The sequence below is a fragment of the Lissotriton helveticus genome, chromosome 2_1 (assembly GCF_964261635.1).
Source record: "Lissotriton helveticus chromosome 2_1, aLisHel1.1, whole genome shotgun sequence".
Lineage (NCBI taxonomy): Eukaryota > Metazoa > Chordata > Amphibia > Caudata > Salamandridae > Lissotriton > Lissotriton helveticus.
The window spans coordinates 1,516,910,684-1,516,923,421 of record NC_136059.1 but is presented as its reverse complement, the minus strand read 5'-3'; the positions used below and the strand labels follow the sequence as shown (position 1 = coordinate 1,516,923,421).

Below are 12,738 nucleotides of genomic sequence, written 5' to 3'. Positions count from 1 at the left end.
AAAGTGATGTTATAATTAGGTGACTCAGGGACAATATTAACGTTTTGGACTCAAAAACCCACAGAAATTCACCAGTTTTAGTTAGCAGAGCTAACTATAACTTGCGCCCCTGCCATGCACTTGTTATGACCTCACATATTAAATCAACAAGACATGTTCTATGACATCATTTATAACATCACTGATGCCATCTCAAATTCGAAATTTGGAAGGGGCGCCCAAAACACGTGCTTTCCAAATAGCGATTCTGGAAAAATTTCTAAACCGATTTAGCAGTTCAGAAAACCTTTTCTAAATCACTAAATGCATTTGAAAAAGCTTTTTAGCATTTACAGACCCTAAGATTTACCTAATCAGAGGGTTTGCAAACGCTAAAGCTCTTTGTATATGATGCCCTAAGATCTGCTTCCTCCAAAGTGTAAACAGCACCCTTGTTCTTACTATATTCCACTGACATGTGTGTTTTCATCAGCTGTACAGTTGTAAAATGGTTCTCTATACAAACAGACAGACATCCTTCTAACATTGGTCCACCACTTTCCAGATATGGGCTCCTGTGACCTCACCACCCAAGAGCAGAGGTTTGAACTGTCTGGGCCACATACCCCTATATTCAATTTCCGATATGGAATCTCATTCCCAACAGACGCAACATGTACGTTCGCGATAACTGGAAACATGTATTTAGGCCTATTTTTAAAAATTACAATAGAGCCTTGCCCATTTTTCTTTTTTCACTATAACGATATTGGCACATCTTTAAACTATTTATTTGAAATACTATACTTTTTGTATTGCACTTTAAACTTTTTAGATGCTTGAGGTCTGCAGAGAGCTGAACAACTGCAATATTGCCACTACACTGCAATAACTATTAACATAAACACCCTTACAATGTGAACAAAAGAACCTGCGCACTCAAAAGAATCTCAACAACAATGTGGAAAGTAGATTCAAAATACAAAAAGAAATTCTTGTCCAGCATCGTTTCACTTCCGGGTTTTGAACGCCAGTAACGCGAGGGCGACTGTGCCAAAGGAATTCGTAACACACGCACCCGTGGTTACGTTTTGTTGTTTTACGGGGAATTTACCCTGTGGACTTGACCTGATTGCAGCGAAAACTGAAGATATACATACAAAAACAGATCGTTGGGATTGAAAGTACAGAGAATATAGCGGTGGTGACGTCTTTCGTGATTTTACATCATTAAAGGTACCCCTCCGGGTTGGAAGTATCACCGGAATTGGGTCGAAATATTGACGATTCAGCAATTGAGCCCTGAAGAGTTGTAGCTACTGTGTGTGTACAGTCCTACAACGAAACACGTGTCGGCTGGCTGTGTACAAAGTCACCAAATTTTGATGACCCAATAAAAAGGAGAGACAAATGAAACTCCATGAAAACGATGCTGGACAAGAATTTATTTTTGTATTTTGAATCTAATTTCCACATTGTTGTTGAGATTCTTTTGAGTGCGCAGGTTCCTGTGTTCATATTGTAAGGGTGTTTTTGTCACGCTCTAATTGAGGGGTTCTCAAGGGTCTCCCCTTCCTGCCTGCACCATTACTTTTGAGATATACCCATCACGTTTACTTTGCTTGAGCACCTACGAATCCCGAATACTTAAAACCCTCCTCTTTGATAGCTATTAACATAAACACCACCACTCCTTTAAAAAGAGAGAGACACAGTACAACCCACACTATGGGGATTGGTTGCACTTGGGAATTTTTTTAAGTGAGGGAAGCTTACACTGCTGCTGTCTGTTAAATACCTGTTCTCTGTGTATGAGAATCCTGCACTGCTGCTGTAAGTTCTGTATGTGATCTGTGGTGAGGGAAGCTTGCACGTCTGTTACTTATGCTGGACATGTTCTATCTGAGTAGTAAGCATGCACTTCTAGGCACAGAGACGTACAGCAAGGATCCTCTTCAATGCTTCAAATGCTACTCTTTCAGACTCGCCCACTTCAGTGTTATGAAGCAAGGCGCCAACTCGGGGTCACTTCTTTCTTTGAGACACTCGGGAATCCCTCTCTGTTCAATCTAGGCAACATAACAACCCCAGAACTTTATGTGTATAATACCTGATCCTAGATCTGGACTCCGTTCTATTCCATCTGACCCATCACAATGATCCACCAAGCACACCTCTGACACCTGCCCCCTGTTCAATACGTCATCAGAGGGGAGGGTCACAATCCCTTTAGAAGAAACAAAAATGATCACAATTATTAAGTTAATAGTTTGTAAGTGAAACTCTACATTCTTTTGAACGGCAGAAATTGAACAAAATTTTGTTGAACAAAATATTTTGACATAAGTAGCTTCCACAGTGCTTAATTACTAACATTTGAAGGATTTTAATGTACCGTGTGTGTATGATTATGCAAATATTTATAATGCTAAAGACAAGCGTAACTGAAAGCAATGGGGGGGGGGGGGAATAACCCGACCCTTCAAATACCCTCCTGTGTTTTCCTCTACACTCTTCCAATGGTCCAAGAATTACTTTCTTGAGCGTCCATAGTTAAAATATCTGAATCAATATTTGTTTAAAAAGCTTTGAACTGGTATTAGTATTTATTTATATCATGCACTTAGTGGGTTTAACAACATTTGGGCGCTGAACAGGCAGACTAAATTAACCTTAAAGACATATTTTTACTGCTGGGTCCACCTCAGGCATGTATGAACTGAAAGCCAACAGTCATAAACCTTCTGTCCCCGACTCTCCATGGGAATTACACCTGCGTGGAGGACCGCCAACGATACTCGTCCGCTGAGCATATGGCTCTGGAGGGCTTAACTTACACCTGATTATTTTTTCTGCCAGACAACAAGGGCCTAATCCATCCACACACTTCTGGAACTATTCACAAAAGCCATTTGGGAGTATGTAACACAGTACTACTTTAGGAACTCCAAAATGCAGTCCAGAAACCTTCAGACTGAGATCTCTACCCATCCCATTTTTTCTGTACGGAGCTCTCCGCCCTGGTGGCAGAGATCTCTACACACAAGCCTACATTTTAGCAGGAATTGTGGGCGGGACAACAGCGAGTAGTGGGAAAATGCAAACTTACTATCAAAATGGGGTGGGGTTTAGGAACATTAAAGTAAAAATAAAATGGTTTTAGGTAAGGACATGACAAATACACCCACAGACGAGTAAGACGATTCCCATTCACAAACTACGCCTACATTTACTTCTTCAGTGCTACAGACAGTACAGGCTTTAATGTTGTCCAGGCCAGCCTTGGAATGAATCAAGCATCACACAGGGCAAACCACTGGTATTACTACACATTCAGATAAAAATCACAGAAAGCAGTGAATAACATTACCACACTGGGAAACATATCAAATAAATTAAATAAAATAATATTTCAAATTAAACTTTATTTTATTAATTTAACTTTCATTAATATATAATTATTTAAAATAAATATTAATGCGTTCATATACATGACATTCTAATAAAATACATTGTGAATTATAACTTTATTTTAAATCACAAATACAATTATGTAACTTGCATTCTAACATTGAAACACAAATGATCCTGTAAGGGATGTAGAGGATTAACAAAACTATATTTTAATTTAATAAAAATCATTTAAATAACAATCTAATTAAGTTAAAATGTAATACTATGTTATGTTTTATTGCAAATGTGCGGTTCCTTATTACTGTGGAAGCCCTAGGTAAACAGGATTTGGGGAAATGCATATTCATATTTTTTATTTGAAAATAAATATATTATTTTTCATAAAAAATGTAGGCCCTCAAGTATTAAGCTATTTTATGATCAGTAAGGCTCTGATTCGTAAAATCGGAGCCTTTCCTAACACAAAATTGCATTTTCCTGTTCTCCAAACCCAAACAGCGATTTTGTAAGATGCCAATGAATCTTACCGAATCGAAATTTGGGTTTGGGAATAGATACTTAATTAATATTTGGAAGGGGTGGGTTAAAGGCACTCCTTCTAGATACTGGTTCCTTTAGCAATGTATTAATATTTTGCAACTGAAATCCAGCCGCAAAACATTAATATTTTATCCCCTCCTCAGAGGAGGTGGTAAGCCATTTGCAAATGGGAAGGAGTCACCAAAGGACCCTTTCCCCTTTGTGAATGTTCACAAAAACATTTTTTCCATGGGACATATTCCTACTCCTAAAAAAGGTTTCTGTAATTGTTCTTCTTTTTTAAATGCATCCCGTTTTCCTTTAAGGAATATCAGCTGGATTAAAAAAAAAAAGATTGCTTTATTTAGCAGCAATCATAGACATGGTTATGTTATGTTATTTTAATAGGATTATAGAGTGAGCGAATATCAAACATTGGCGTCTTGGGATGGTGTCTGTATGCTTACTGAGGGACAGTCAAAGGGCAAAGCCAAGTTTTTAATTGTTTCCTACAATTTAGAAAACTGGATTGTGTTCTGAGATGATCAGGCAGTGCATTTCACCATTTGCATGTGGTGTGGGATGAAAATTCTTCCTCCCCAGTAGGCCTTCATGATTCTAGCGACTGCTAACTTGTTAGCAGTGGTAGATCGAAGAAAGTGAGTGGGGGTGTACCACGTGAAAGTCTTTTGGAGGGAAATAGGGCCTACCTTGTGAAGTGCTTTATGGGCCCAGCAAAGGGCCTTGAATTTAATCTGTTCCCTAATTGGCAGCCAATGCAGATCTAGGAGGCTCAGTGAAACAGGGTTGAATTTTGAAAGCTTCAGGAGCACTCGTGCCTCCGCATTTTAGAGCATTTGCAATTTACTAAGTATACGCTGCTGGAAGTCTACATAAAGAGCATTACAATAATCAAGCCCGAAATTACTAAGGCATACACTACAGTTTCTTTCTACTCAAGAGGAAGAAATGGGAGAATTTTCTTTAGAACTTTCAGTATAAAGAAACAGGCAGAGGTTACTTGATTTACATGATCAGCAAACACCACCTTGGTGTCAAAAGTGACTCCTAAATTCCTCGCTTTTTGAACCGGAGATGGAAGAGAGCCTAAATTGGAGGGCCACCATGAAGTCTTTCAAAAGGAGGTGTTATTGTTAAAAAGCATCACCTCGGTTTTCTCCGAATTAAGTTTAATGCAGTTTTTCTGCAACCATCCAACAATATTTCTCATGAAGGTGTTAAATTGCTTGCCAATTTTTTCAGGGTTGAAGGTGACCTACAGATGGTGGTGTTCAGACTCCAGCTGGTCACTATGCCTGTGAATGTAGCCAATTGTTGTAAATTGCAATATAAGACCTACTTCATGCATATTAATGAGGTACGCCAATTTGCGACCCGCTACAATTCTGTATTTTGTGAACACAGGTCAGTTCTGAAAATACCAATGCATTTAGTAAGAGTCGGAGTGATTTTACCAAATCAATTTTTGTGCATTCCTGGTAAGAAATCACAAACTGGGGATTGTTAAATGTCGCAATTTATTATTTCTTAAGAGAAATATTTGTTCGTGAGGGCCTAATTGTCTTAAAATTACCTCTATTTTTTACAGGGAGATCTCCACCCAGACAGCGTAAATCTTCAGGACTCAACTGTCATAAATTTGGTTGTAGGAGTATCAACTGCATCATTATAAGGAGTGTAGACTCGTAAGTCTAAATCTCCACGTGGAAATAATGAAATCCATCCATGGGGAGACCTGCACCTAGGAGTAAGTCCAGATCACCACATCTGGAGATCTCCACATGTAAACTTACTTTGCCAATAGAACCCTGAAGTACCAGCATCAAGGTCATAACCATCACTCTTCATGCACTGCCAATGCATGAACCAACAAAGCTCGGAAACATATCGGCAAACCTTTAGGCCACAAATCAGTCCAGCCCTATCATAAAGTGCACTCAACAAGCACAGCATTTTTCTTTGGGCAAGCCTCCATAAACGGCATTGCAATGATCGAACTTGAAGTTAGTGAGGGAGATCACTACCAACTGGTGGAATTCAACTGATGGAAAACTGTTGAAGCAAAAAACTCTGGTTACAGCTCCATCCTGTTTCTTAAGACTAAGGGCAGAATTCCAGAGGAAACCTGACTGATTTCTGTGCTTTTTTTTCAGCATATTTGTAGAGGTCCTCAAACAACTGAAGGGGTTTTGGGTAAGAAGTATGGTTGGCAATGATATGTTCATATTTCACCCTTACTCATCGCTGTCTGTAACAATACTATACTCTATTCTGTTTATTATTAATTATTCCTAGGCTTTCCTGTTTTCAGTTTCTATTTTTGGCAAATTCTGGTGGTGTTTTTTCAGTGTTTTCCAGTGATTTCAATACCTTACAAAAACAGTGCTATTCAGTGGTTACCCATTTTCGCGCCATAAAAAACAGCAGAAACAGTGTTTTACCGGTGTTTATGGAACGCTTTCCTTTTATTGTTGCTTGCTTTCTTCACTGATGCATGGTAAGTAGACAGTGTACGTACAGTGTATATGAGGTCCAAATATATTTTTACAAGTCGAACTTATTGTAGTACACTATGCAATACTTCTTCAGTGAATCTTTGGAAAACAGACGATTCACAATAACGAAAGACAAGAGCAAACTGAATTGAAAAATGTGAGCATACAATTTCTGCCACAACAAGGAGTCCAGAAGCTGCTCGTTTTCCCATCAACAATAGTGATGAGGGGCATTTTAACTAACAAATGCAGGTCGAACAAAACCAGCACAGTAGTCCTACATGTATTAACAGCCTGCTGCATTTGAAAACGCATGGGGATTGGGGTTGACACTAGAGCAGAAATGTTTAGAGTTAAAATATTTTATAAAATATCAAATATAATTTGGAATGTCTAACACTTTGGTGCTTTATTAAGGCAACTTTATAGTAGAGCCAATGCATAACCAGAGCAAGGTTTAACAGCTGCTTTTTGCTGCATATTTTTATTTTTTGGGGGGTTTGTGCAACCTTGGATTTATTGCGGGAGGAGAACTATCTACGTTATCGCGGACCAAGACCTAACTGCCGTACTTCTCGTACATGTACCCCCAATGAACGGTGCCGCCAATAGGCCAAATTAGCCTCTTATGCAGCCCAACATTACACCCCCACCCTCCCGGTGTAGCACTGGCACCCCCCAGACAATCTTCCTTGCTCCTTGTCTGTCAACAGAGGGGGCACAATTAGCCATCGGTAATCTTTTCGCTGCTGCCATGCCAGACACTCAAATTATTGCACGCTCCACCACCTGTGTGCCCACCAGCGTACCACCCACTGTTCCTTCCATCTCCAGTATCATCGTCCTGTGTCCTTACTGCCTCGTGCCATGAGACCCCCCCCTTTCATGAAAGTGACCACCCGCTCCCGCACCACCTGCACAAACTACCTCCAGCCTCCCTTGCATTTCTCCTTGTAGTGTGCCCCTTCATCCCACCCCAGAGAAGTCCCCTTGAGCGCCACCGTAGGCACTGTCGTTACTGGCAACGAGTTGTAACTTATATAATAAGTCTAAGAAGGATGAAAGCTGGGGAATAAAGACTGGGCCCGAAACCGCTATCCAAGGAAACCAGCGGCTCCTTGAACCCACCCTGCATCCGAGTTGGAGCCAGCCCGGCAGTCGATTTGAGGGCGGAGAACAGACAACATTCCCCTATGGTCCCATCTGCCCATCATTGTGCCTGCTATGAGACACCGATCCCCCCACCATCACCCTCCCTCCTCATATGATGGCACTGTATCTTCGTTCCCCTCTCTCCCTGCGTCTTACCCTGTTCTGCCAAGGCCTTCCGACCTAAAAACAAGTTGCTTTTTTTAATGTAGGTGGCATTTGGCGATTAATCGAGAAATCTGCTCTTGTCAGGAGTGTGGTTAAAAATGTAATCTAATTCTTCTGGAACAAAAATAAATGCAGCCTCAAAAGTATTTTTTTACCTTTCGGAGTTTGAAACAGATGGGTGATATTTGTGTAAAGTAAATTCCCGGAAAATCTGGAGTAACAAAGAAAAAGGCTATGGGTCCATGCTCACCTTTACCTTCCTTAGCAGGTATGCAAGCACAGGTGTGGCCAGCGTGAGAGGCTTGAGCTGCTCCTTCGAGATATATTCTGAATGGCCATGTCAGCACGACATGCCCTTTTTATTTAAAAACAGGTGCCTATCCTCTCTTCTCAGTGATAGCATTTTTGGGAAATCTGAGAAAAAACACCCACGCACTCAATCTGCCCTACAAATCAGTTTTAACGCACAGTGAAGAGCCGTGTGGGAAGTTTGCACTTCAGTGCTTTCAACATGGCAATTTCATGACCTCCCCATGCCCGGCAAGTAGATAACACTGGTAGAGGGCTACATCCAGAGGGCACAGGCAATTCTTAAAGCAAATGTTCAGACGCGTCTCTATTGGGCCCTCACCCTCATGGCGATTTGTTTTATTATCTCTGCAGCAGTGCCACTGCTCAAAGCATTTAATGTAACTTTAACGAGACTTGTTCTAGATCTTAAGTGTCTCATCAATTCAGCATGGAAGCATTTTCAATATTACATAAACAAAACCGTGGTCGCTGCTTATTTATCTTTTGCTACTGACAACCAGTTGACTAAGCCAATAGCCCTGGCTCATTGTAGGTGTAATGGATCCGAACCGGCCAGACTCCATTCTTCTTACCTTACAAAAACCTCCTCCTGGGCAGCCTGGTTCCCCGCATTAACTTAGTAATTAGACCCCTATCTGCCCTGTCTTAATCTGGTGAAACGAGAGTCCCCTATGCCCCTCCCTTCTCGCCACCCCCACTTGCACGCTTTGTCTCCCTCCAACCCGCCTCTGAAATTGAAGTGTTTTGCTGCCCCTGCTGCGTCACCCCATGACAAATACCTCCTTTGCGGTATTCTGGGACATATATCATCCCCCCAGGCTCACAGGATGTTGAGCTACGTCGAGATTCAAACATAACTCCCCTGCTCCTGAGTCAGCAGGTCCGAGCCCCGGCCCCCCTCGCCTCCCTCATTTACTACTATTGCCTTGCGTAACAACCTTGTGCTCCTGCGCCCAATTACGATGTGCACAACTCCTAAAAGGGCCTCCTGCATCCCCTCTCACTGCTCTCATTCGCACCCGCTCTGTCAGCCCATCAATCCGAATCCGAAATTGTAACTCGACTCCACACTGAAGCTCTACCCCACCACTCAGTGCTTGACCCCCAGGCCAAAGACCTCGTTTGTGATCGCCTGAGGGCATTAACGTATCTGCCCAGGATCACTATGTTGAGCCGCTCTGCGCATAGGGCCGCATCGCTTTTCCCCTTTGTCTCCGCTATTGCCTACTGTTGTCCAGCGGGCCCCATTGATCTGCACTGAGCTTCCAGCATCCCGAGAAATATTCTCCCTCACGAGCGTTACACCTACCCCAAGCCTTTCTCGATCCCCTGCCGTATTAAGTACCGACCATTACTCCCCCCCCCATATCCATATTAGTGCCTGGACGTCCCTACCCTCCCCCGCCCTAGCTATCCACGGGCATTTCACCACTTTTAATTATCCTTATCCTCTGCTCTCCCCTTGTATCTTATGTGTTGCAGCTTGTTAGGACCTAAGTACCCATTCCACGCCTATGAATGGCACTTGAATCCCCACTGTGCCCTTCCCACTTCTCTGCCCATTTATAACCCCCATCAAGCCAGCCCCAGACAACAGTTCCGCCCTACCATTATCACACATCGTTACCACCTCTCCTGCACATATCTCCACTGCTGCTGCCATGTGAACGTCAATCGGGGGCCATTGTACTGCTTTGGCGCCACCAAGTGGCCAAAAGGTGCAACAAATAGTGAAACAAATAAGAAAATCAGTGACACTCGGTTTAAACCAGGTCAGCTGATTTTCAGCCTGTGGGTTATTGTCGAGTACATTCGGTTTTAACCGAAATCCGGACAGCCTAATTATTCCATACCCTTGTTGATCCTAGGAATCATTTCCCCAAAAATATATATAGATATATTCACTTAAAAAACTATAGGTTACAGGGACATTGTAGTTAGGAAACAGAATTTGAAAAATAATTTACTGACAAAAAAACAAAGGTTAAAGTGACATTATTTCTAGGTTTTGAAATAAGATAAAAGTAATGTTTAAAACCAAAACACCACTGAAATTCGCCTGTTATACTTTACAGAGCTAAGAATAACTTACGCCCCCAACATGCACTGCTTATGACCTCATAAATGACATTACTCATGACATGTTAAATGAGAACATTGATGACTTCATTGATGATATCTGAAAGGACATAATTGATGACATCATGCCATCATTGGACATTGCCCTATAGGACTTGAAGAAATTCAACACGCTACACCTCTGGAGAATTTTCTTTCCACTTTTATCGGATTACCCCCTTGGAAGACTTCACAAGGCCCAACATTTTAAGTCAAGAGGTTGATAGGTAAACATTTGCACTTGAAAGACATTATTCATCAGGCACTATGTAATAACCTCCATAGTTTAGTAATATACTCTAAACAATTTCCTGAGATAGGTTTAATGGTATACAACTTTAGAGCCATGCTTATACTGCTGGTGTGAGATAAACTACATCTAAGTGAGAGACCCCTATATTCTACATAATTAAGCATGGTGCAAAAGCTTTAGTGAAGTTCTGGAAAGAAACATCACATCTTATAAACGTTCTTGCTACATTGAATTTGTCAATATCACTGTATTTACAACTATTTAATATGAGCATGTTCCCCTTTGCCCTTTCTCAGAGATGTTTTTGGAAGAGGCTTTCGCTTTAAGCCTCAACCTACTTTGAAACACACCTGTGCAAACGAGATCCGGTGCGCTCAGGCTTTGCCTTGTTTAACATATAATAATACTTGAAACCCACATTTTAGTGTTTTTTTTAAACAGGAACACCCTATAAGGTTCAGCAAGCACAATCCCGCTTACCTCCAGGATGTACAGTATTTCAATGCTATGGACCCAGACATGTACATTCAGTCACTCTATGCTACAAATGACTATGGTGTTATCAATGATGTCATTTGAGATGCCATCAGTGATGTCATTAACAATATCATTTAAAATGTCATGAATTATGTAATACGCTGGGAAGTGTGGTTACCCGGCATGCTTTGTCATGCGCCTCCACGATCCTCCTGTCAGACTCAGCCATCCCGTCCACGGTGTCGCCTCGGCTTGGGCTCGGTCGCCTGCCGGCGCCCCTCCTCGCTGCTTAGGCAGGCTGCAGAGTACATGAACCCAGGGGCCTGCTGGCTTCCTGTCCCCATGCGAATGACCCGAGCCACCGCCTGCCAGAGGAAAGGGTACATCCAACTGGCGAGGACGGTCCGGGGAGCGGCAGTGTCAGCGCGGCTGGGACAAAGGAGGGGCCTGGCGTGGAGAACATTACCAAGCTCTGACTTCCTGCTGTCGCATTTTTTTAGGGGCAGGCCTATAGAGCAAGAACGCGCTCTCCTACCTGCTTTCAGAAAAGTAGTTTATTTCTCCCTTCCTCCGTGGGGCTTGCATAAGACGTTAATTTCAAAGATTTGGAATTCTCTTTCTTTTGTCCAGTCACAGGGTAGACTTCTCGAGTATGTAGCGAAACAAGCGCTCGCCATGACACTGAGTTTTCTCTATTTCTGCCGTCCCACTTGGGCGTACTTGGCCTGGCTTCCTGCTGGCTTAGAAGGTTTATTATCTTCTTTATGGGACCATCTGTTTCGCTCCATAAAGATAACGGGCCTTTTGCGCCAGCAGGAAGTCAGGTCAGTCCGTCCGGGGGGGGACGGCAGAAATAGAGAAAACTATACGTCACCAAGTGCGCTTTCCCAATGGCTGGCCACCGTTTAGCATAAACGGTGACGCCAGCCAATGGGAAAGAGGTGCAGGGATTAAAGCCCACTAGTGAAAGCTCCTCAAGATCATAAGATCTCTCGCCAGCGAGACTACGCATGCGCAGCCTACGCAGGCTTCGACCTAAAAAGGTGTGCCTTGTAACCCCACCACGTGTGTTGCTTTTATTTGAAATGTTTGAGCAATTTGAGCTAGAAACAATGGATTGTGGGGCAACTGCGATAAGTCCATACTTTTGCAGAAGTCCCCTTGGCCATAGAGTTGCATAATTCAACTGGACCTGCCTAAAATTTGATAGCCTATTATGTTTTGGAAACTGAAATCATGGGACTGCTTCCGCCAAAATAAGACGCCTAATAACAAAGATTTGTAATGGAAAAGCACTGGACTAGAAAACATTAAGCTAGGTCACAACCCAAGCTGAAAATGGATGCAATGCCGTCATGCTTTCTGTTATACATGCCATCTCTCGAAATATTTCATTGTATTGTAATTGCATTTATTTAGCGCTTAATACCCCTGACAAGGCGTTGAAGTGCATTTTCGGCAAGTAACACTCCACTCCGGAACCCATAAACTATTAGTGGTGAATGTCTGTGGAAGCTGAGCCTAACTAGAACGCCCCTGTAACCTTTGGTTTTTTGGTGAATTCACTTTATCCATATGTGTACATTTCATTTTTGTTCTCTCTTCCAACATATTGTAAAGCGCTCTGATATCCTTCGGGATCTTGTTCGCGCTATATAAAACTTTATAATAAATAAATAAATAAATACGGTCATAAGTAGTGCATGGAAGGGTCAGCAGTTATAGTTAGCTAAGAAATCTATAACTGGTGAATGTCAATGTTTATTTAGCTTCTATGGATTAGTTATTTCTGCACCTAATTATAACATCACTTTAACATTTGTTTTTTTCAGT

At 42.0% G+C, this 12,738-nt stretch overlaps 1 protein-coding gene across 4 annotated transcripts in view; it reads right to left on the bottom strand.

The window, feature by feature from the left end:
- Positions 1–12,738, bottom strand: part of LOC144818736 (uncharacterized) — a 224,650-nt gene that overhangs the window by 74,637 nt on the left and 137,275 nt on the right. For 2 of the 4 annotated variants that reach the window (XM_078676432.1, XM_078676433.1), the window contains exon 4: positions 2,090–2,206. The exons of the other annotated variants lie outside the window; for them this stretch is intronic. In XM_078676432.1, the coding sequence (XP_078532558.1) occupies positions 2,090–2,206 (117 nt within the window). The remainder of the gene's footprint in view (positions 1–2,089; positions 2,207–12,738) is intronic. 4 annotated transcript variants of the gene reach the window in all.